At 53.3% G+C, this 23422-nt stretch overlaps 9 protein-coding genes across 9 annotated transcripts; 5 read left to right on the top strand and 4 right to left on the bottom strand.

The window, feature by feature from the left end:
- Positions 1-3: 3 nt before the first annotated feature.
- MRS44_002772 (uncharacterized protein) lies at positions 4-3811 on the bottom strand (the record flags this gene model as incomplete). The annotated part of the gene is made up of 10 exons (XM_065622950.1): positions 4-309; positions 362-921; positions 970-2095; positions 2144-2287; positions 2439-2531; positions 2587-2837; positions 3423-3513; positions 3564-3637; positions 3685-3722; positions 3771-3811. The coding sequence occupies 10 exons, from the start codon at positions 3809-3811 to the stop codon at positions 4-6; spliced, it is 2724 nt and encodes a 907-aa protein (XP_065479022.1).
- A 506-nt stretch (positions 3812-4317) lies between these two features.
- Positions 4318-5610, top strand: MRS44_002773 (uncharacterized protein; the record flags this gene model as incomplete). Its single annotated transcript, XM_046275223.2, has 2 exons — positions 4318-4509; positions 4561-5610. 2 exons carry the CDS (start codon positions 4318-4320, stop codon positions 5608-5610), a joined length of 1242 nt encoding a protein of 413 aa, XP_046136882.1.
- A 249-nt stretch (positions 5611-5859) lies between these two features.
- On the bottom strand, positions 5860-6882 carry MRS44_002774 (uncharacterized protein; the record flags this gene model as incomplete). Its single annotated transcript, XM_046268185.2, has 1 exon — positions 5860-6882. The coding sequence occupies one exon, from the start codon at positions 6880-6882 to the stop codon at positions 5860-5862; it is 1023 nt and encodes a 340-aa protein (XP_046136883.1).
- Positions 6883-7855: 973 nt separating this feature from the next.
- MRS44_002775 (uncharacterized protein) lies at positions 7856-9808 on the bottom strand (the record flags this gene model as incomplete). The annotated part of the gene is made up of 1 exon (XM_046268183.2): positions 7856-9808. One exon carries the CDS (start codon positions 9806-9808, stop codon positions 7856-7858), a length of 1953 nt encoding a protein of 650 aa, XP_046136884.1.
- Positions 9809-10853: 1045 nt separating this feature from the next.
- Positions 10854-11457, top strand: MRS44_002776 (uncharacterized protein; the record flags this gene model as incomplete). The annotated part of the gene is made up of 2 exons (XM_046273507.1): positions 10854-10907; positions 10957-11457. The coding sequence occupies 2 exons, from the start codon at positions 10854-10856 to the stop codon at positions 11455-11457; spliced, it is 555 nt and encodes a 184-aa protein (XP_046136885.1).
- Positions 11458-12644: 1187 nt separating this feature from the next.
- Positions 12645-13210, top strand: MRS44_002777 (uncharacterized protein; the record flags this gene model as incomplete). The annotated part of the gene is made up of 2 exons (XM_065622951.1): positions 12645-13139; positions 13193-13210. 2 exons carry the CDS (start codon positions 12645-12647, stop codon positions 13208-13210), a joined length of 513 nt encoding a protein of 170 aa, XP_065479023.1.
- An 834-nt stretch (positions 13211-14044) lies between these two features.
- MRS44_002778 (uncharacterized protein) lies at positions 14045-14941 on the top strand (the record flags this gene model as incomplete). The annotated part of the gene is made up of 1 exon (XM_046268184.2): positions 14045-14941. One exon carries the CDS (start codon positions 14045-14047, stop codon positions 14939-14941), a length of 897 nt encoding a protein of 298 aa, XP_046136887.1.
- A 456-nt stretch (positions 14942-15397) lies between these two features.
- On the bottom strand, positions 15398-15962 carry MRS44_002779 (uncharacterized protein; the record flags this gene model as incomplete). Its single annotated transcript, XM_046275224.2, has 2 exons — positions 15398-15636; positions 15695-15962. 2 exons carry the CDS (start codon positions 15960-15962, stop codon positions 15398-15400), a joined length of 507 nt encoding a protein of 168 aa, XP_046136888.1.
- Positions 15963-16441: 479 nt separating this feature from the next.
- MRS44_002780 (uncharacterized protein) lies at positions 16442-23311 on the top strand (the record flags this gene model as incomplete). The annotated part of the gene is made up of 3 exons (XM_065622952.1): positions 16442-17049; positions 17096-17219; positions 17327-23311. 3 exons carry the CDS (start codon positions 16442-16444, stop codon positions 23309-23311), a joined length of 6717 nt encoding a protein of 2238 aa, XP_065479024.1.
- Positions 23312-23422: the final 111 nt, after the last annotated feature.

Genomic DNA, 23422 nt, shown 5'->3' on the forward strand with positions numbered 1-23422 from the left:
TTTTTATCTAGTCCTCCCAATGTTCGCTGATGCCCGTCTTCCACCGTTGGGTAACGGCGGGATATACGGGAGTGGAAATTTCTTCGCTGGCCGTGGCTTATTCAATACCCTCCACATCTCTCGGATGGTGGCCCTTCGCGCTGGCAACATGCTGTACTGAAGACTATACAAGTTCTTACGGTTGATAGGTGGCACAAACATGCCCGTCAGGAGGCAGAAAAAGACCTTTGGTGACAGATAGTGTTTCCTAATGCGGTTGGCCATTTGGAAGTACTGGTTGAACATTATTCGAAACGTCAAAGGAATTGACTAGGAGTATTAGCAAAGGTGCTCGAGTGTTACAAGGGGAATAAACACTAACCTTGAGATAGATGACCGAGGTAGGGGGTGGTCCATCAGCGCTGCTCGTGGTATCATGTCTATAATCGTGGGTATCTCGAAGTTCAAACCGAATGCCGCCTGGCAGTCTCCTTGGGTCTTTTATTCTCAACATGAGCGCAAACAACGGAAAGTGGTTCAGGCAAGACAGGGCAGTGTCGAACCCGGCCTTGAGAGAGATGATGGCCATCCTGGCAATGGCAAAGTTGAGGTAGAAGACGGCAACTGTCGGCAAGAGGAAGAAGAGCAGAGTAAAGAGGATGGTGCCGACAAGGAGCTGATCCAAATCATAATCGCAAGAGTCGATACGATTGCGAAGAATGTTGTGCTTCTTGCCACGGAAGAGGTGGAACAGGGATTGCAGGATCGTCAGCTGCCAGTGATATATCCGCCCAGACGCCAAATAAAACGAATAGATGTGGATAGTCAACGTGGAGAGCATATCCGAGAACATAGCAATGGGCATGCTTGCCCCAGCAAAGGAAGAGAATCCTATGAACCACACCATCTTGGGCAGCGCCGGAGTCAGAGTCTCGATACAGCCTGGCACTGTTAGCTGATGCATCATACAAACCGATAACCAACACTTACTAGACCAGTAGTCAATGACCCACAGGAACAGATCCCCCAAGAAGGCAGCCAAATCTGTATTGAGCTTGAGACCACCGGGCCAACCCATCAACCATGATATGCTGCTCTGTAGCGCATCGACGGTATATGTGCGGAGCAGGTTGCCGATTTGTGTCGCTACCCAGTCGGCGTTCTCAATGATATATGAGCCGAGAGCAATGCCAATAATAACGTCGTTGGCAACGAGCCACAAACTGTTGTAGAATCGGATGTAGTCTGGATGGCTCGTGGTGACACTCGCCCAATTGTCTTTGCGTTGCCGCAGCGTCATGTACTGCATCGGCCAATAACAAAACTGTTGAAGGCGTATTTCAACTTGTTGAGCTGTGGCCGAAATGTCCTTCAGTGCCGCGTACCCAGGCTTGATCCGGAACTCGAGCAACAGGAGCAACATCTCTGTCATGATCCGGTAGCCCATGAGCCCAAGAATTAGTGCCTGTTGCCCAATGGGGAAGATGTACAGAGTACACCATGTCCACAGTTGCAGGATGACATAGTTCCTCATGGTTGAAGCAGTCTCGACGACACGCTCTGAAACACTGAGACTACGTCGAGGTCTCGTCCCTATGCGCCCGACATTCTTCTGCAGTGTCTTTTCGAGCTCCCAAGACCAATTGACTTGGTTGATTATCTTTGGCAAAGCCTTGTCCCGAGCTGAGGGTACTCGTTTCGAAATTGTGTGCAGCTTGAGCTTTTCGACGAGCTTGCGCTTCTCCTCCTTCATCTCACGTTCCCGAGTCTCCTCCTCTCCCTCCGATGCGATGGTGTCGTCCAACTGCGATCCATCATGACCAAGCGCAAGAGCAATTGGGTTCAGTGATATGTATTGCATCCCTTGAGGATAGGGTCGATCGTAAAGAATGAGCTGAACACTGACGGCTCGGGAGCAAGTAATTTTTGGTACTCTCGGGTTCGTATTTGTCGTCGCGCAAAGCCAAGATGGATCAGCTAGGCTTGGATCGGGGGCGTTCGAGAGGCCGAGGACATGCATTGAACTATGTCCGCACATATCGCTGATTTGGCTAGCTGGGTGAGCCTCGCTGCGGAAGAAGGTGCCAGCCTTGAGATGCGACTCGGTGATCCTAGCCTAGAGGACGTCAGTATTGAGTTTTTGCAGTCGCAGAGTGTTACTGACGTCAACATCTTCAAGGATGGCCACGACAAAGACATCCAGAATAGAATTGCGCCATCCCACCACGACACCAGGACGATCCGACTTAGGAATGTCTGTCGGCCAGAACACTCTCATCAACCCATCATGCTCTACCATGACAAGCGACTATGTATATCGACCGGCGCAATCCGCTTAAAAAGAACCTCGTCGTCTGAGCTGCTCTCGCGCAGAGATACCCGTCCTAGGTTCTCGTGGATGCTAGGTCCAACTTGTTAGCCCTCTCCTCTCATCAGCGTCGAGCGGGGACGGGGCGTACCAGATTCGTTTCTTGAGTGGCCAGCAGTACGGTGGGAGCGAACACGGCGAGGAAGAGAATGGTTAGGGCAGCAAAGGCCTTTGTCGCGCGCGTCTGAGCATGTGTTAGCTAGACATTGGAGTTGGAGGGCGCACAAAGCTGTACTGACGACAACTCCGTTTTCCCAGGCAAAGATGGCAAGTTCATAGAGGCGAGTAACAAGGTCCCAGCGGGCAGTAATGTAGCCAGCGACGAAGATGCCGAGCGTAAGGACGGAAAAGGGGTGCATAGAAGCGCTATTGCTCGTGGCAGTACATGCCGTCCTCGTTTGGTGGCAGTTTTGGGGCGAAGAAGTTGGGGGACTCGACTCGCCAAGCCGTGGAGGTGGGCTGCCGGCGGGACTTGCGAATGGGTTTGTCTCTTGGCGATGGGAAGAGAAGCGGGAGGCACACGGAAGCGAGGAGGAGCAGACGAGATGAGATCCTTCTTCTTGCCGTCTGGTGATTATCTGCCAAACCAAACAAACAAGCAAGTCGGGTCAAACGAATGGAACTGCCAGCTCGCTCAATGCAGAAAGAGGGTTGGATGCATTGATTGGATTGGCTGCCCCTGCATCTGCGAGCGAGCGAAAGAGCTACGTGCGCGTCGTCGTCTAGTTCGAGTAACGTCGACCGCTAATTGTAGAGTCAAAAGTGGGCCGTAGAGTGTCCAATTTGGGATCACGTGCAATGGCCTGGTCGAGGCTATGATGATGAGATGGGATATGAAGGTCGGGGAGCTTTCGAGTGAACAATTACTGATGTTGTATGCATATATGTAGAGTAGTGAGTATATAAGAGTGAGCGTATCCGAGAAATCTACCCCGTATCCGAAAGCTTGTGCAAACCACCAATTCTTCGGTTCCATAACGCCGTTCATCAATGTGATCTGGACATTATCGACTCTTATTCTAATGGAAATGTCAATATTCTTCGGTCAGTGTAAAATAATGGGACGGGGACAAACTTTTTGGCCCGAGATGCTTCAAATCGTTCTCCTTGTTCTCTTCCCGGGCCTCCGCCACCAGCTTATCGATCCCTCGCTCCTTTAGAGCACCCTATGCCAGGGTATTAGCATTATGAGGCCCCAAGCACCTCCAAAACTCACCTTCAAACATTGTTGATAGTCCTTGAAAAGATTGGCGCATTCTTTATTGTCCTTTTCTTGTCCCCGAAGGTACTCTGCACTCGTCAGTATCATGCGGCGACGGTGGCAACGGAAATCATACTCTCGCTGTACCATTTCAAGAAACAGGTATCATATCGTCTAGACGTGTCAGATGGAATAGTAAAACATAAGCATCTAAATACTTACTCCTTGACCTCATTGCACTCGGGAGCAAGCGAAGCGGACATGATGGCTGATGGTGACAAACAAGTGATGTAGTTGAAGCAATCAGAATTCTAGCGTGAGAGCTCCCGGCCGAGAGAGAACGCCAAGCCAGCCACTCCACTACTCTAAATCCGACGGCAACAAGGGGTTATTCGTATCCGTGTTTACATTGAATTGCATAAAATGAAACAAGCAACTGGTCCTTTTATGCTCGCATCAGAGGCGAAGCAAGACTCGTGACAGGCACAATTTTCCCCCATGGCCTCGGAAGTGAGGAATGTTCTTGCTACAATTGAAAACAGCCGTGATTGGCTGACGCTCAGACCCCGCCGAGCACTGTGAACATCCCCACAAAAATCGACCTGAGCTCAGACAGACTCGTACCTCGACTGGTCGCGTCTCATCAACGCGACTGCGACTTCAGACTAGAAGATTATGGTCACGTTTCTCCCTTCAGCGCATCAACTATTTTCATCTCCAACTCAACCGAAGAAAAACTGCGACATCTTGACTTGAAGCATTTTCAGCCATGGCGCCGTCTGATGACGATATTGAGCAGGCACTCCTCGACGCAACTTACCAAGTCTATCGTGCCGCCCCCGATGACACCTCGGTGAACAAGGTTCGCAAGCAGGCAGAGGAGAATTTAGGGCTTGACGACGGTTTCTTCGCAACCGGTAAATGGAAGAAGAAGAGTAAAGATGTAATCAAAGGGCGTGTAGTAAGTTACCCAAAACACTATCTCATACTCCACACTCTGACACACATATAGGAGAAGCTCCTTGATGGATGGGTTCCCGACAGCAAAGATGGGCCCCCCTCAGATGATGAGGCTGAGAAGGGTGTGAAGCGTGGCTCATCAGAAATCGAGTCCCCTCAGCCAAAGCCCAAACGCCAGAAGCGAGGCCCCAAGCCCAAGAAGCCCACCAAGAAGGTGGAATCGGAGCCAAGTGAGCTGAGTGAGTTGAGTGAACTCAGCGAGCTAAGCGAGGAAGAAAAGCCTCAGAAGAAGAAGCGAGCGCCAGCAAAGCGCAAGACCAAGGCGAAGGCGAAGGCCAAGCCTGTCGTCTCCGACGATGAGGATGTCGACATGGAGTCTGACAGTGGAAAGCCTGCTTCAGACGATGAGGGCAAAGATGAGAAGACTCAGAATGGTGAAGCTGCCACAGAAGAGCCAGCTGTTTCTACATCGCATGAAACACCAGGTGACGACGAAAAGCCAACTACGAATGAGAACGGGGACGACAAGCCAGCGGTTGACGAGGAAGAGGAATACTCGGATGTGATCGATGAACCCGTAAAGCCCAAGCGGAAGAGAAAGGACAAGAAGGAGGCTGCCAGCAAGCCAGCCAAAGTCCCCAAGGCCGCCGCCACCAAGAAGAGCAACACGGCGGAAGATCCCAACACCGAAGAGATCAAGAGGCTTCAGTCTCACCTTACCAAGTGCGGCGTCCGTAAGTTGTGGCATAATGAGCTCAAGAAGTACGGCGACGACCCCAAGGCCAAGATTCGCCACCTCAAGAAGATGCTCGCCGAGATTGGTATGGAGGGTCGCTTTTCCGAGGCCAAGGCCCGTGAGATCAAGGAGAGACGAGAGCTCATGGCTGAGGCTGAGGCGGCTCAAGAGATGAATGCCCTTTGGGGTGTGGCGAGCCGAGGCCGGGCGAGCCGCAGCAAGAGCAAGCAAGCAAAGGTCATTGAGAGCGAGGGCAGCGATGCCGGCGGCGACGACGCCGAGGAGGAGGAAGACACGTACGCCGCCCGACGAAAGAGGGTGCGGGCCGATTTGGCCTTTTTGGGGGATGACAGCGACTCCGAGTGAAGTTTGGGCAAGGGGGTTTTTCGTATCACTCTCATGGCGTTGAGCGATGTCCACAGGTTGAGGTTCAGGGGTGACGAGATGTATCATGATGGCTCTGTACACTACAAAATGCAGCAAATCGGGAGGCTGCCTCAAGGGTTTGTTTCCAATTTTTCTCATAATACCTAGCTAGGCGTTCATAAAATCGTGCTTATTCAATTGGTTTTCTTTCTTTTTTTCTTTCATTTCATGTCCTACGAGATTTCCATCTTAGTCCGCCCAGGCCTTGTACACGATCCTGGCGCCGTATGTGTCTCCCTTCTTGAGCAGGACCATGTTCTTCCACTCGGGGACGTTGGCGGCGTTGACGTAGCGAGCAGGCTCGCAGCAGAAGCCGGCGCGCGAACCACGGGCGGCCTTACCGTTGACCTCGGGCACGTCGATGCCAGAGCCCGTGTAGACCTGGAAGGTGGGCTCGGTGCTCAGGACTTCGAGGTTGACGCCGGCGCCGGCATGGTGGGCCCGGAGGTTGAGGTTAAGGGGCTCGGAGCGGGTGTCGAGGGGCACTGAGGAAGGGTCCGTGTTGAGAACGAAGCAGTGGTCGATGTTGGGCTCCTTTGCTCCCATGAGAACGGCCTCGTCGGCGTTGACACCTGGGAAGGGCTCGATCTTGCCAGTGGGGATGAGGCCTTCGTCAACAGCGAGGTACTTGTTGGTTGGGAGAGTGATGTTTGTGCCGTCGATGGTCTCCTGGCCGCTGAGGTTGAAGTAGGAGTGGTTGGTCATGTTGATGACGGTCTCATCAGCGCCGTCGATGAGCTTGGCCTCGTAGTCCATGGCAAGGATGGTGACCTCCTTTCCTTCAACCTTCTGGATACCAGTCGTGTAGACGACAGTCACCTCCACGGTACCGGGGTAACCCTCATCGCCGTCCTCGCTGGTGAGGGTAAAGGCAACGCTCTCGCCGCCCTCAAAGTTCTCAATACCAGGTACCTCACGGAGGCCGACAGGCTTGGGGCCGTCCCAGACGCGCTTGCTCCAGCCGACCTCGCCGCCGTGGAGGTGGTTGGGGCCGTTGTTCGCGGCGAGGGTGTACTCCTTGCCGTTGAGGCTGTCGAGGCGGGCACCCTTGATGCGGTTGGCGACACGGCCTACAGTGACGCCAAAGTAGGGCGAGTTGTACTTTTCATATTCCTCCTGGGTGGCGAAGCCCTGGACAATGTTGATGCCCTTGACGACCAGGGACTGGACGATGGCGCCGAGGGGAATGAAGGAGATGGGAGCGTCGGCCATGATTGAATGATATCACTTTGAGGCGGGGTGATTGTGATGATGATGGTGGGGTGGTTTGGTATGAGGGGGGACGATGCGAGTGTTATTTATGTTTTCTTTCTTCTTCCACTAGCACACAGAACGATGAATGGAAGAGAAAAAGGAGATCTGAGATGTGGTGAGGTTTTAACCACTCGTTTCTGCAACACTGGGCTGCGAGGCGTGGTGGTACTCGACGGAACGAGAGGGGGGATAAATGCGAAAAGCTGGGGACCCATCATGACTCTGGAATTCAGGCTAAACTGCCAATGGGGACACGACCCGTGGGGAAAAGCTGTTTCTCGCATGGGACATGCCTGGGAGCTTCCTAGCTTCTCTCTTTGGTACTGTAGTGAAAAATTGCTGTGAACCCATCCAATCCGTGGATGGCATGACATGATGTCTGACAGCTTCACCGAGTTATGGCCATTGTTGCGGGGTGGCGCGCGTCATGGCTTCTAAGCTGCGGGCTTCTCGGTGTGAGTGGCGCGGTTGCAGCTGGTGCTTGCTTGGCTGCTTTGCCTTACCAGGCACGGTTACAGCTTGCGCGGCTTGAGCTCCGACAAGATGGATGCGGCCAATTCTGTCGCTAGTCGGGTTGAAGGTGTCGCCCAAGAAGGCATCTCATCCAACCAGCTCATCATCGTCATGATGGAGCTAGGCCCACGGGTTCCACAGGTTCTCATGTACAGAATAGCTTCTGTCGTGTCATGTGATGTGTAAACACTTGAAACTCGACTTGACTCGGTCAGTAGGAATCACGGCAGGGTAAACGTAACTCATATCGCATCAAGGTCAAGTCATCAACGGTTGGGTCTCAAGGTCATGTTATAGACATGGCGCAGTCGATGCTGCCCTTCAATTATGTACATATTTCAGCTTGAAAGCGCCGCGAGAAATGCAGAGTGGTATCTTAAAGCAAAGCAAAGTTTTCGAATCCCTTTCATCTCGTCGACTACCATTCCAATCGGTCGTCGCACACCAGCTTGACGTCGAATCGCTCCTCGCCCTTCCATACCTTACTGCCGGAGTTGCACCCGGCCACAATCGTCCGCAGGTCGCTGATCATGCCTCCAGGGCCACTGGCGAAAACGGTCGTGGGACCTCTAACTGTGGTGCTCACAAAGTCCTTGACGAGCTTGGGAAGGTTGGGGTGTCGGTCCTCGTCGACGGTGCCATGGCCGATCTTTGCGACGGGGACTTCGGTGCCGCACGCGCAGTCCTCGTCCACGTCCGACGATGATGATGAACCAACCTGCACGGCGCCGTCGCTCGCGGCCTTGTCGTCCTTCTCTCGAGGCAGGGGGCCGCTACCAGCGTCTCGTGTCGCGTACACTCGAATCTTCAGGTTCAGGGCCTTTCGGGCCTGTTGGAGGAGCTCCATCTCCTTGTGGACCCATTCAGCATCGGCGGCATGGCGAATGGCCCAGACGAGCTCAATCTTTCGGTCTCGGGAGATGGGTGATCGTGCGAGTTCGAGGAGCACGGGGAGCACATAGGCGATACCAGTGCCACCGGCGACACACATAATGTTAGTGTCGGGGGCGACCTCGTCCATAGTCTCTTCACCATATCCACCAGTGAGGATCACAGATGTGGTTGCCTTCTCAGAGTTCTCCAGCTTCTTGGCTGCCAGCTCGGCCACCTTCTTAGTCTCGCCCTTCTTAGCACGCATGATGTACGAGTGCTTCACAACGCCCTTCTCAACGATAGGAGCATTCAGGGGCGTGAAAGGGTGGGACTGCCAGATGCTGCTCTCGGTGAAGCAGAGGTAGTAATGCTGGCCAACTTGCCACGGGTCCTGGTTGTTCTCAAGGTCGAGTCGCAGGATATCGCCATGCTCGGGGTCGGGGAAACGGGTGATGACGGCCTGGGAAGCCCGGAAGCCCATGTTGCCATCGGGGAGATGGTGGTAGTGGAGATAGGCAGCTCGCAGGAACCGGAAACCACGGTCGACAAACCAGAGCAGGAGGGCGGGGAGGAGGAAGCATTTAAGGGCCTTCCAATGGGCCCAGCAAGCACCGATGTAAACCATGGCTAGGACGTAGTGAGACTTGCGGAAAAACTCATAGCCTGTCAGACGGATGCCCCAAGGGGTGCTTCCTAGGACGAGCAGAGTGAGCAGAATCATGGCCACAATGCCCCAAATCATGTAAGTCTGAACGATCCATTCGAGACCAACTGAAGGCTGGGGCTGGTACAAGCGAATCTCGACGATGCACCAAGCAATGGTGTGGAGAGCGCTTTGGATAAAGATGATGTAGCCCGACCATCGGTGCAAAAAGTTGAAGCTCTGGTAAGGGACGCCAGTGATGAGGGAGAGGATCGACTCTCGGCTGGACAGAAGGATAGAGAGAGGTGTCAAGGCATACGCCAGAGTACCGATACGGTCGGACCAGGGGCCAAGACTCGTGCGGGTGTTGTAAGTGCCCGGCATGTCCTTGACGGGAGTGATCCATTTGCGATAGGACATGCCCACGAAAGTCCAGATGGTCAGATAGCCCAGAAGCGTGAGCAGGATGACGACCTGAAGGCGAGTAGTGCGGCCAAAGACGATACGAGCAGCGTCCGGGAGCAAGTATTTGCGCGTCATGGCAGCGATGCTGCGACGAACCTTGGCGAAACCGGCCTTAGGGTTCAGATTTGAGATGGTAGGCGGAGCCGACGGCCGGCCGACATGTCGGAGGATACCCCAGACGAAGAGAATGGCGAGGATGGTGCCCCAGAAGATGCCCGTGTAGAGCATGCCCAGGTCGTGGGCATAGTAGACGAGATCGAGATACTCGCAGGAGCCCTTGTCGTTTGTGCAAGGGACGGCTCGGTCTGCGTATCCCCAATGAGGCTCGAGGGATTTGGCCTCGCTCATGTTCTGGATGTGGCGAGCACCCAGCTGGTGTAGGGACGCCATGGTGGATAATTCTTGTCCGACGATGTGTTTGGGAGAATGTCAAGAACAAGAATGCAGGTCAAGACGCGTCGGTAGCGGACAAGAAATTATATGGTCAACTCCCAATCCAGTGGAGCAGTGGTGCAACAAGCCGTGAGGGACAAGACGGATCGGCAATGGCGAACAAGATGGCGACGGACGTGATGCCATAGAAATAAGAATCGAACCGTCGGCGGCGTCTCCACCGAGGTGCCAGGTTGGCGGGACTGAATAAACGAACGGGATCCATGACTGAGCGGGTTTGAAGATGGATGCTCTGGTATTGCCCAGGATAAGGCGATGGAGCTGAGACCCTGGACGCGGCAGCCAGGCCGGATCGGGAATGATGCTCCTGCTTATTTGCTCAAACTACGGGTGGAGGATTGGTCAGGCTGACCTTGATGAATCGACGCAGCCTAGAAAGAGGGAAAAGATGCGCATTGCGACGCTGCGCTTTGTTGGTGATGTCTATGGCGAGACAATAAAGATGGAGTTGAGCAGGAATGAGCACGTTTTCCCGGGGTCTGCGGGTGGGGCCGTCCGACCTCCGGCTCCACCGGGCTCCGCTCTTGGAGAATCAACCTCCGCTCTAAGATTCTTGGCCTCACTCTCTGTCGCGTTGTGTCGCCCTCGTATCATGGATTAAAATCCATTATTAATAACTGCAGAGTCGTCTTTGGCTCTGTTAGGAGCCTCTCCTTGTCTCTGCGGCTGCATCGCTTCCCTCCTTCTCGTCCCGAGTCTTGGAACCAACTCAATCCTTCTCACCAGGGTCTTAATTGCTGGATTACCCCCCAAATCCGTCCGTCTTCTCCACATTACCCATACTGGAAGTTGGCCGACGAACTCAGCTCTGGGTCTTGAGACGTATTAAACACTCGCGCCCACATTCAACCCCCCGTGGCTGACCCGGCTCCAACCATATCGTCTTGCTATCGTGTTGACGGTCGCTGTCTTGCACCTCACTCTGGTCCATTATCATCGTCTTCTTTACAGCTCGTCGCGGACGCGCAAACAATCATTCAAGATGAGCCACGACATGGGAAACATGGACAGCGGCGGTGCCGCGTGTAAGGTGGAGGTAAGGACATCCAAGAAGCGTCATGGACGGTGAACTTACAACACCATAGATGCTTTGGAACTGGAACACAATTGACGCGTGCTTCCTCGCCGAATCATGGCAAATTCAGAACTCGGGCATGATGGTTGCCACTTGCATCGGCGTCATCCTGCTAGTCGTCCTTGTCGAATTCTTCCGTCGCATGGGCAAGGAGTACGATGCTCTACTACAGCGGCAATTCCACCGCCAGGCGACAACTCACGGCGTCGCCATGGCCGCCGCGGGCTGCACCGGCGCCGTCATGCCCACGCGGCAAACCCTCACCTACCGGGCCTCGCCTCTACAGCAGCTGGTGCGCTCCGTCATTCACGCCATGACTTTTGCGGGCGCCTACATCATCATGCTGCTCGCCATGTACTTTAATGGATATGTCATCATCAGCATCTTTATCGGCAGCGGCCTGGGCAAGTTCTTTTGCGACTGGTTGGTGGTCAAGATTGATCTTGAGGGGCTGGAGGGTGACGAAAGCAAGCCCAAGGGCATCGAGGAGACGACGGTCTGCTGCGGTTGATTGTAGTCATGTTGGGGAGCAAAAGTTTACAGGATTGGAAGTCTTGGTGCTGCAACTGCATTGTTTTAGCGATACCCTTGGGGAAGATGTCATTTTTAAGTACACATTAAGCATTCTGGAAACATGGTGCTGAAGGATTGACGAACCTATGAATCAAACTAGACCACTGAATCATTCCTAAAAAGAAGTCGAACTCGGCGAGCCAACAAGGTGCTTACCCTGGCCACTGAAGGTATCATGACAAGTCATCTTTCGAAGTAGAGGCAGAGCCTCGATCGGAAAACACCAACAGACCCAGATCGGGACTCGGGGCACTCAACTACCGTCATTACAAGGTCCCGACTCGAGATCCAGGTGCTTCCCAGAATCTTTGAGAGGAGCCTAGTATTCGGTACCGAAAAGGACATGCATGGCTAGACTTGAAGGCGCCTGCATGGCCAGCTAAACCCGCTCACGGCCCCCACGAACCGTTTGTGGCGCATCTGAGATCTTGGACGCTTGTAAGGATTAGAGCACAAAAAGATGTGATTATTCCCAAGACTTTGATCGATTTGAGCTAGTTATGATTGGGGCGTCCCAAGCTGAGCAAACCCTTGATACAGTAGTGCGCCAGGGATCTTGGGGATGGATGTCGTTGGACAGCATTTTGGTGTGAGGACGTGTGGAGCGCACTACCAAGGATAACTTGCTCATATCCCGCTCAAGAGCAAAGACGAATATTCTCATTGTAAGGGACAAGACGAAATCTCGTCTTCTCATGAATCTTGCCACCATCAGGGCGAGCTGGGCCAGACTCCCAAGAGTGTCGCATGAGACGGCCCGTCATCTATCTCTGATTAGATAGGGGATCGAACGTTGCTCGTCCAAGTCAGGGCGGCCTGAGACGAGAATCGTTGGTTCATTTCGCCTTCAGGAGCACACCCTAATAAATACATGCTCAATCCCCCTCCAACAACCTTATGACCTGAGGTGATTTGCTCCCAGGCGTCCCTTGTCGCCGTCAGATAGACCACGCCATAGCCCTGATCAATCGACCACATCCAGCCAACTCGTAAGCCTTGCTTGCATATGTTGTCTTTTGCTTCGAAATATATTTCTTCGAGAGCCTACGAAGCTTCTTCTTCTTCTGCTTCCTTTCTTCTTTAATTCAGACTCAGCATCTGCATCACATTCACTCGCCCATCACAATGTCTTCGTACTCTAGTTTCTCAAGCTCCATCTCGGGGTCAGCATCCAGCTCTCCGTCCTTGTCCTTCCGCTCCCATGTTAGCTCGCAGAGCGACAGCGAAAGGGTGGGCGAGGAGATGGAGATCATCAAGACGTGGTTTTCAGTCCTCAACGACGAAGAACGAACAGCCGCCCTCACATCCATCGCCGACCTACCGTGTCTCCGCGAGATCGAGCCCTTGATCCAGACCCTCAAGGACCGCAAGCGGGACCTCTGGCGTCGACAGGAGGAACTCCTCATCCAGCCGGGAACAAAGCCCAAGTGGCCGATGCCGGCGTTCCCTCACAGCTCCCAAGACCCTAGATGGGTGGCCAAATGGCTCCGCGCGTTGAGGCTGCACAAGTACGAAAAGTGCCTGACTGGAATGTCCCCGGCGCAGGTTTCGCGTCTAAGTGACGAGGATCTGCAACAGCTGGGTGTTGACACTGTCGGCGCAAGGACGAAGCTGCTCCGAGTGAGTGTTTCTTGATGATCGGCAGGATTTATATGATGTCTAACACTGTACAGGCCATCTCAACTGGATGAACATCATATAATACCTTTAGTTCGCCCGCGAGACGGGCTGATCAAGGCAGCTGAGCTGCCTACAAACACGAAAACGTCCTCGAGACGACCGCTACCACTTGGAACAGCACTTTCTCTCAGAAAGGGGGCAGCGATGAATCACAGCACCAAAGCAAAGACCCCATCGCCAGGGTCAACCATGGGAAGGCCGAGAGTTCAGGTCGATGCCTTGGTGATGGGTGGGCTGAGATCTGGCGGTGGTGGTGTTGATGTGGTTTGACACGGGGAAACAATGGCGTTGATCTGGGCGGAATAAATGAGCTACACCCCATCCGGCACAATACAGCCGTCGACAGCCCTGCGGGAGCTGTCCCGATTTTATTAGATACCTTGTCTCGTACCAAATTTAGCCGTCAAGGCATATTATCTGAAACATGACGTTGGGGGAGATCTACGATGGGATGCTTGCCATGAGATCGGGCTTCGGTCTGGATGGGATGTGACGCTGAGTGAACGCCTTACTGCCCAGGAGCAGGTGGTCACCTGCTGTACATGTAAAGCGAATCACGAGGCCTGCCAGCGTGCCCAGAGTCTGCGCAAGTAAACCAAATCTCACCTAGATCGGTGCCTTGTCTTTGACAAACACCGCACGTTTCCTCTTCCACTCTCCTGCCATTTCCCTTCTAGGTTAATCCGCTCTGGATTGAGGTGACAGCAGCCGGTGGTGCATGCGTGCGTGCGCAACCCCAACAGCTCAGCGCAGCACAACTCAGCTCGGGCGGGCCCTCGTCTCCAACCGACCAAGCGGTCGTGTCCTGGCCGCTTCTGACTCTTATTAAACAACGGCATTGAACCATGGCCGCCGCATCACCACAGAGCCTCAGCACTCCAAAGCGCAAGCGAGGCGAGCAGCTATGGCTCTCGCCAATTCAGTTCTCCTTTGAGCTCGACCCTTCGTCTTCATCCTCCGCCGCGAACCCCGACGATGGCAGCAATAGCCCGCGCTCAACCGTCGCCCACAAGTTCCGTGGTCTCGCACTGGAAGGTGGGGGCGGGGCAACCAGCAACAACAACGACGACAGCGATGCCCACGAGTCTGCTAGGAAACGACAGAGGCCTGATGAGATGATGAGAGATGTGCCTCCTACCGTCCAAGAAGTCGTCGACCTGGACGGCAAGTCATTTCTGCCTGCTCGGGAGCCATCGCCAGAAGCCTCACGCGGGGCCCCACGGGATAAGGCGGAGGAGGATCGTCAGCTTGCCGAAGCACCAAGGCCGGCAGACAGTAACCTGCATCATGCATACCCGTCCATCAACCGGCTGTCCGAATCAAAATCTAAGGTCAAGAAGAGAACAGGCTCACCGCCGTTACGCATGAAAAAACCATCGAGACGACCATTTGACGATGGAGACGACGAGGAAATGGAGATTGTCGACCCCGTCAGAGCCGCACTGACGTGGCACGAGGACGAAATCACAATCTACGACCCCGACGATGAAGATGACGACGGCACTGGAATCAACGGTATCGGGTTCAAGCCCACACCTGCCCTGGCACAGGCCCGCGCCATGAAGCGGAGGCAGCAGATGGCCGAGTATCGCAAGCGAGAGGAGAATGAGGCACGAGCTCGACGCAACCAGCGACGACGCCGCGGACCAGGAATCACCATTGGCCCAGAGGAAAAGTCTCCGTCGAGAAAGGTCAGGTTTATGGACGCGGATGCTCAGAACATTGCTATTACGACGGGATAATGATACTATGGCTCATACTGGATGGACTGGGACTGGGACTGGACACTCGACAGGCGGAAGGGGACTATTCCGACATTTTGCTTAGGCGGCTTCGTTGGCGTTTGTTATTTCATCAACCTTGCTTAACAAATTTGCGGCAAGAAGCGTTTTTTTTGTTCAACGGCACGACTTCACAAGTTGCTTTGATGGTTCACGGACGGCGGAGGGAAGATACAATCGCAATGGCTTTATCAGTCCGCTTTATACCCTGGTCTCTGAGAGATCACTTACGTAGGCATCACGGTTAGGTACCGAATTCACGTTTTACACCTTTATTCTTAGTGGGCTCTTCTGACCCTTGAATCTTGGCTCTCTACGTTGAGCATCTCCTCCTCTTGTCCAGAACAGTACCCAAGTAGACGGTACACATAATACTTTTACACAATGGTACATGACACCAGAAGATCGGTTCCAAGTTCACCAGAACTTGTACCAGGCCTTCTCTGCGGCCTTCTTCTCCGCCTCCAACCTCGCGTGCTCTTGTCTCGCCTCGGAAATCTTCTTTGCCTGTTCCCTCCGGTTCTCCGACACCACTTCGATCTGTCGCTTCATTTGTCGTCGCTCCTCTCGGCGGAGGTACTGGCACCATTCGTAGGACGCCATGCTTCCGAGGACAAAGACTCCAACGGCCCAGTTTGCGGCGCTCGTGGCGTTTCCTACACAATAGTCAGGCCATGATTGTGCGAGGTGCAAGTCTGTATAGGGTCGACTCACCTCGGAGGACAAATCTCAAGCCTCCAATACCAGCACCAGATGCAATTCCTGTGATGAATCCTTGTCGAGCGCACGGCGTGTTGGCAACGTTTGCAAAGTCGTCCTTCTTAATCATGGACACAGCCTCCGAGATTGTCGGCCTCGAATTGGTGGATGTCGCTCCATTGTCGCCGCCGGCCGTGGCCTCGTTCTGCTCTATGGGTTTCGACCAGACATGTAGTGTCTTTTCGCCGGGCTTGGGCTGCCCATCGTCCTGGTTTGAAGCCATTTCTGGCTACCTTTGCGGCGCAATTGGTGTCATGAATCGGGCACACAGCCAGAAAGTCGTCCTTCTCACATGGGCCGACCCGATGACGCTCCCGAAAGCCCTGCAGGCCCGCCGGTTGCCGGTGTGGCCCGTGCGTCAGGGCGTTGCGTTGCTCCGTGGGAAATCCATTAAACTCATAGTGGGGCGTTACCGCGTCGCGAAGACGCGTTTCGACGCGCCTCACGTCTCCCCCCAAATGAAATGTACCAATCTGGATCAAGTCCTTTGGCGTGCCCTTGCACTTCCTCTACCCAAGTTTCCACAGTCGCTCCGCTTCTACGGGGTCCATTGTTGACTTTTTAACCACGTTTTCCATCCTCTTCTTCAACGTCTTTTCCTTTTCTTCCCATTCTTTTCCCCTTTCATGACGCTTCTCAACCTCACACCATCCTCGGCTCGCTAACACAATCCCTCCTCTCCAGGGGAGCCTCTCCCAGAGGATGCCCAACACAAGCCTTCGTCGCCCTCAAAAGGGCTTTCGTCGGGGAGGAAAGGTTGCCTACCATGGCGCTCGCACGCGGACATTCGCGGCCTCGTCGAGGAACGAGGCCACCTCGGCCGACGAGAAGTGGGAGCGTACCCGGTTAGCGCACACCATTGACGAGAACATGGGCTTTGGACGTTATGAGAGCGGCAAGAAGAAGGAAGGCTGGTTGGTCAATATTCAACCAACATCGGTCGAGGACGAGCGGATACCTGGTGGCCGGGCAGCAGTTGACTGCTACTTTATCGAGGAAGATGGCTCAACCTTCAAGGCGACGGTGGAATACGACCCTTACTTCCTCATCGCCGTGAGGAAGGGCCATGAGTCAGAAGTGGAAGAATGGGCCAAGAGAGTTCCTGGAGGTGGCGTCGTCAAGTCGATTCGACGAGTTGAAAAGGATGATCTCAACATGCCGAATCACTTGGTTGGCTACCGAAGGACTTTTCTCGAGCTGAGGTTTGCCAATGTCAACGACCTCTTGGCCGCGAGGAAGGACATCATGCCCATTGCGGAGAAGAACAAGAAGAACATGAATGCTATGGATGCCTACGCCGAGGTCGCAGCGTGAGTTGACCTCCTATTCTGGCAAATGCCAGCTAACAAATCACAGTGCTGCGAACGGCGATTTTGACCTTTTTGATGATTCACGAAATGACGACCGACAAATGAACAATGCATTCGCGGATGCCAGCGACTTTATTGTCGATATACGAGAATACGATGTTCCATACCATGTACGAGTAATGATAGATATGGGTGAGTCTTCTTTTTTGTTCCCAGTTCGACTATCTTTACATGATGTTTGCAACCCAAGTATTTGCTACTTCAGAGCCTTCTACAGGCCATGAGACCACTATTCACCTTTGCCCTGATTCAGTTTATTCTCACCATCTTTGCTGTACTCGAATTCTTGTTGAACCCTCACTTACCAAGAGTCGCAGACGTACGAGTGGGAACTTGGTACTTCGTGGAAGCGAAGCACGGAGTAACCAAGATTTCTCCCAACGATCAGAGATCACTTCCAGCAGACCCTGTGGTCATGGCCTATGATATCGAAACGTCAAAAGCTCCTCTCAAATTCCCCGACGCCGCCGTCGATCAGATCATCATGATCTCGTACATGATCGATGGTCAAGGGTTTCTAATCACCAACCGAACCATCCTCTCCGAAGACATTGGCGACTTTGACTACACTCCCAAGCCAGAGTACCCTGGTCCTTTCATGATTTTCAACGAGCCTGACGAGAAGGCCGTCATCGAGAGATTCTTCCTCCATATTAAGGAGGCACGCCCGACTGTCATCGCAACATACAACGGTGACTTTTTCGATTGGCCTTTCGTAGAAGCCAGAGCTAGCGTCAACGGCATCGACATGTACCACGAAATTGGTTGGAAGAAGGACAGTGAGGATCAGTACAAGTGCAACTACAGTGTACACATGGACTGCTTTCACTGGGTCAACCGAGATTCGTATCTTCCCCAGGGTTCCCGTGGTCTCAAGGCCGTCACAGTCGCAAAGCTTGGATACGACCCTGATGAGCTTGACCCCGAGCTGATGACGCCTTATGCCACCGAGCGGCCTCAGACTCTAGCCGAATACTCCGTCTCAGATGCCGTGGCAACATACTATCTTTACATGAAATACGTGCACCCCTTCATCTTCTCTCTCTGTACCATCTTGCCGCTGGGCGGTGACGATGTGTTGAGAAAGGGAACCGGTACTCTCTGCGAGATGCTGCTGATGGTGCAAGCTTATCAAAGAGAGATCGTGCTTCCAAACAAGTATATCACACCGAAAGAAGCCTTCTGGGACGGACATCTACTTGACTCAGAGACCTACGTCGGTGGCCACGTCGAGAGTATCGAAGCTGGTGTATTCCGAGCTGATATCCCTGTTGACTTTGCCGTCGAACCCAGTGCCATTGACGAGCTTCTCAACGATCTCGACGCCGCTCTAAGATTCGTCATCGAGGTCGAAGAGAACAAGTCATTTGATGATGTTGAAAACTACGATGAGGTCAAGGCCCAGATCGTCGAAAGACTAAACAAGCTGAAGGAGACACCAAACCGCAACGAAAGGCCACTAATCTACCATCTCGACGTTGCTTCCATGTACCCCAACATCATGACGACCAATCGATTGCAGCCCGACTCGATGATTAAGGAATCCGACTGCGCTGCATGTGACTTCAACCGACCAGGAAAGACTTGCGACAGGAGAATGCCCTGGGCCTGGAGAGGCGAGTACATCCCGGCAAAGCGAGACGAATACAACATGATCCGACATGCACTCGAGAATGAAAGATTCCCTGGAAAGTATCCCAATGCTCCACAACGGACATTCCAGGAGCTGAGTGCGGATGAGCAAGCAGGTCTTGTACGAAAACGTCTCCAGCTCTACTCTCAAAAGGTCTACCACAAGATCCACGACTCAACCACCATTGTGCGAGAGGCAATCATCTGCCAGCGAGAGAACCCGTTCTATATCAACACTGTACGAGATTTCCGTGATCGTCGATACGATTACAAGGGCAAGGCCAAGGTCTGGAAGGGCAAGACATCATCTCTTCAATCATCCGGCGCGCCTTCAAGTGAGGTTGAAGCTGCAAAGAAGATGATTGTTCTGTACGATTCACTACAGCTTGCCCACAAGGTCATTCTGAACTCGTTCTACGGATACGTCATGAGAAAGGGTTCACGCTGGTACTCCCTCGAGATGGCTGGCGTTACTTGTTTGACTGGTGCCCACATCATCCAGATGGCCCGATCTCTAGTTGAGCGACTTGGACGACCGCTTGAGCTGGACACTGATGGTATTTGGTGTATGCTGCCCGCGACATTCCCAGAGAACTTTTCGTTCAAGATGAAGGGTGGAAAGAAGCTCAACATCTCATATCCTTGCGTCATGCTTAACCATCTCGTCCACGCCAAATTCACCAACCATCAGTACCAGACTCTGGTTGACAAGAAGACGCTCAAGTACGAGACACACAGCGACAACTCCATCTTTTTCGAAGTCGACGGTCCCTACAAGGCCATGGTTCTGCCGACATCAAAGGAGGAAGACAAGAACTTGAAGAAGAGATATGCCGTTTTCAACGATGACGGCAGTCTTGCTGAGCTAAAGGGTTTCGAGGTGAAGCGTCGTGGTGAGCTGAAGCTTATCAAGATCTTCCAGCAGCAAATTTTCAAATTCTTCCTGGAGGGAACCACTCTGGCTGAATGCTACGCTGCGGTCGCCAAGGTTGCCAACCGCTGGCTCGATGTCCTCCATAGCAAGGGTACTACTCTAGCGGATGAGGAGCTGATGGAACTCATTTCCGAGAATCGAAGCATGTCCAAAACACTCGAGGAGTATGGGTCGCAAAAGTCGACCAGTATCACTACGGCCAAACGTTTGGCAGACTTCCTGGGCGAGGGTATGGTCAAAGACAAGGGATTGAACTGCAAGTTCATTATCTGTGCTCGACCCAAGAATGCCCCTGTTACTGAACGAGCCGTTCCCGTGGCAATCTTCTCTGCAGAAGAGTCAGTCAAGCGAACGTATCTCAAGAAGTGGTTGAAGGAGGAGCCTGCCGACACCGACCCCCGAGCACTGCTCGACTGGGACTATTATCTTGAGCGATTGGGCTCAGTCATCCAAAAGCTCATCACTATTCCCGCTGCTCTCCAGAAAGTTCGCAACCCAGTTCCCCGAGTACCGCATCCTGATTGGCTTCAAAGGAGAATCAACATCAAGGATGACAAGATGAAACAGAAGAAGCTCACGGATCTGTTCAAGAAGAGCCCCTTGGAAGATATCACGAACATCAACGGCACTCAGATGAATGATCTCGAGGATTTCGGGAACAAGCTCTTGAAGCCTAAGTCAGTCAGCTCAGCCGTGGCAGCCTCTCAAGCTGCAACGACAGTGCAGAAGCGCAAAGACCCAGAGCCTGCAGAGAACACTGATCCCATGGCTGCACTCCCCAAGGTCATGCCGAGCCCTTCTGAGAATTACGAGGCGTTCTTAATGTATCAGAAGAAGAAATGGAAGTTGCAGAAGCAAGCTCGCATTCGCAGACGACAACTCTTCGGTGATCGACGAGGACACGCCGGCAACAACATCCAGCAAACGTTCATGAAGCAAGCTCATGTCACATATATGAACAACTGGCAGGTCCTGCATCTCAAGGCTACCGACACGCCTGGTATTGTCACGGCACATGTCCTGATCGATGCCAAGATCCATACGCTCAAGATCAACGTCCCCCGTCAAGTCTTTCTCAACCTCAAGAGCAAGGATCTGCCTGATGTTGAGGTGGATGGCTGCGAGGTTGAGCAGGTCAATTACACTCTCCCCAACGGCCACCCGTCTAGCCATCTTTTCAAGTTGACAGTGCCAGAAGACATCTATTTCAATGAGAGTGAGAAGTTCTCTCTGCTTTTCAACCACCCCAGTGTTGAGGGAGTCTACGAGAAGCAGGTGCCCCTAAATATCCGGGCTGTCTTGCGCCTTGGTAATCAGTGCACCATCGACGAGACACAGGACGCTGTGCTTGGCAAGGGACTTGAGCAGGGCTTTGATCTTGCAGGTTTGAAGCGGCCAGCCAAGCCACGCACATATCTCGACACGTCTCCCCTTGCTTACATCTACATCTCTCACATCACAGCGGGCGAGCGCCAGATCTTTGGCATATTTTCAACCACCAACGATCAAGCTCATGTGGTGATCCTGCAGAAGACCAAGGACTCTGGTCAAGATCTCCCCAACATCACCAGGATGTACTCTGACATGCTTGCCCGACGAAACGAGGAGGCGGCCGGCACCAACTGGCAAGACTGCTTCAGATACCAAGAAAAGCTGCAGTTCAAGATCACGCAAGTGACAACACGGCGCAAGGCGCATCTGGAGATTGGCGACATTGTTAAGAAGATGCGCAAGGACGAGCATCGACCTCAGATGATGGTGATCCAGTCTTCTCAGCGCAAGCTGCTGATCCACGATGTCCCAATCCTTGGAGACTTCCCTGTTCTTCCGCTGAAGTATGATGCGGCGGATAGCTCGTTACCGCCCCTGGGTTGGCAGTCTGTGATCGCCAAGCGACTTGTAGGCCATTACCTCGGCCTTGGATCATGGATCCTGCATCTCACTGCTCTAGCACGTTATGGCGATGTGCCCCTGTGCAACCTGGAGCGCGATGATCCTCGGTTCTTGATTGACGTTGCCTATGCTCGGCGCCTGCAGGCCAACGGAGTCGTCCTTTGGTGGTCTCCTGGTTCACGACCTGATCACGCTGGCTACGAAAAGGACGACCTCCTTGGACCTCTAGACACTGTCAAGATGCCAAGTGTGAACAATCCTGGAACCTTTTCATCAGTGTGCATCGACATTGATGTCCGCAACCTCGCCATCAACACCATCTTGACATCGTCTCTGATCAACGAGTTGGAGGGTGCCGACTCGGTCTCGTTCAACCCTGCCGCAGACGACTCTGAGACGCTTACTTCAGAGAGCGCGTTCGCCAATGCGGGCGTGCTCGTCCTCCGCGAGATGGTCAAGGCTTGGTGGGCTGAAGCTTGCCGTGGAAGCACCATGGCTGATGTCTTGGTGCAACACTTGGTTCGCTGGGTTGAGAACCCTGACTCGTTCATGTACGATCGGGCTCTGCACTACTACGTCCAGATGATGTCTCGCAAGGCCTTCCAGCAACTGATGGCCGACTTCCGCCGCGTTGGTTCTCAGGTAGTGTTTGCCAACGCCAACCGGCTCATCCTCCAGACGACAAAGGCCGAGGTGGGCAACGCATACGCCTACAGTCAGTATATCATCAAGTCGATCAAGAGCAAGCCCCTGTTTCACTTTATCGATTTGGAAATCAAGGAGTACTGGGATTACCTTGTGTGGTATGACGAGTTCAACTACGGAGGCAAGGCATGTCAGGAGGTGATCGAGGCTGAGGAGCAGAACCTCGAAACGGTCATGAACTGGCAGATGGCCACGTTCCTCCCCGTACGTCTGCAGCCGACGTTCCAGGACTGGGTGATTGAGTTTATCCAGCTCATGCACCAGCTCAAGCGGCCTCAGAATGGAGATCCAGACGCGACACCGCGGTTGACACAGCTGCCCAGCAAGGGTTTGGAGAACCATGAAGGACAGATTATTCTGGGCAAGGCATTTGAGAAGCCTCTGAAGAAGGATATTGTCGGCCTCATCAACAAGCAGAAACGCGAACTACTCCATCCTGAGCTCGCCGAGGACTACTCGTTCCCTAGTCTGCCTGGCTCGCACCTCACTCCACGCAATCCCATCCTCGAGCTTGTCAAGTCTCTGATGCAAGTTCTCTCGCTTGACAAGAATATCACGCTCGAGGCGCGTCTGCTTCGCAAGGAGCTCCTGGCGCTATTTGAGGTTCGAGAGTTTTCCAAGGATGGCACGTTTACCAACCCGTCTGAGAGCCTGCGTCTCCTGCAGGTTTCGTGTGATAGCTGTACTATGGCAAGAGACCTGGATCTGTGTCGAGACGAGGATCTCTTTGGTGAAGGCACGGCATGGCGATGTGGCTTTTGTGGAAGTGAATTCGACCGTGTGGCCATTGAAGAGCGACTACTTGGTATGGTGGAGAGTTGGATTGTCGAGTGGACAACCCAGGATTTGAAGTGTGTCCGTTGCGGAGCACTGAGGCTCAACGACTTTATGGAACACTGCACTTGCAGTGGAGAGTGGAAGGAGATTGTGTCGAGGCAAGATGTGAGCAAGAAGCTGGGAGTCATGAGAAGGGTGGCCAAGTTCTACGGGCTCAGGATGCTCAGCGATGTCGTGGAGGAACTGTATCAGGGTTTGTAACTGGAGTTTAAGGGGGACAAAGGCATAGAACAAGGAGTTTGAGCTGGCATCAACGGGATGGAATAAGTCATGACGATATCAGGAGGGTATACATACATTTTGTAATAGAAA

This window comes from Fusarium solani, assembly GCF_023522795.1.
Source record: "Fusarium solani strain SB1 chromosome Unknown bctg00000001, whole genome shotgun sequence".
In the NCBI taxonomy this organism is placed as follows: domain Eukaryota; kingdom Fungi; phylum Ascomycota; class Sordariomycetes; order Hypocreales; family Nectriaceae; genus Fusarium; species Fusarium solani.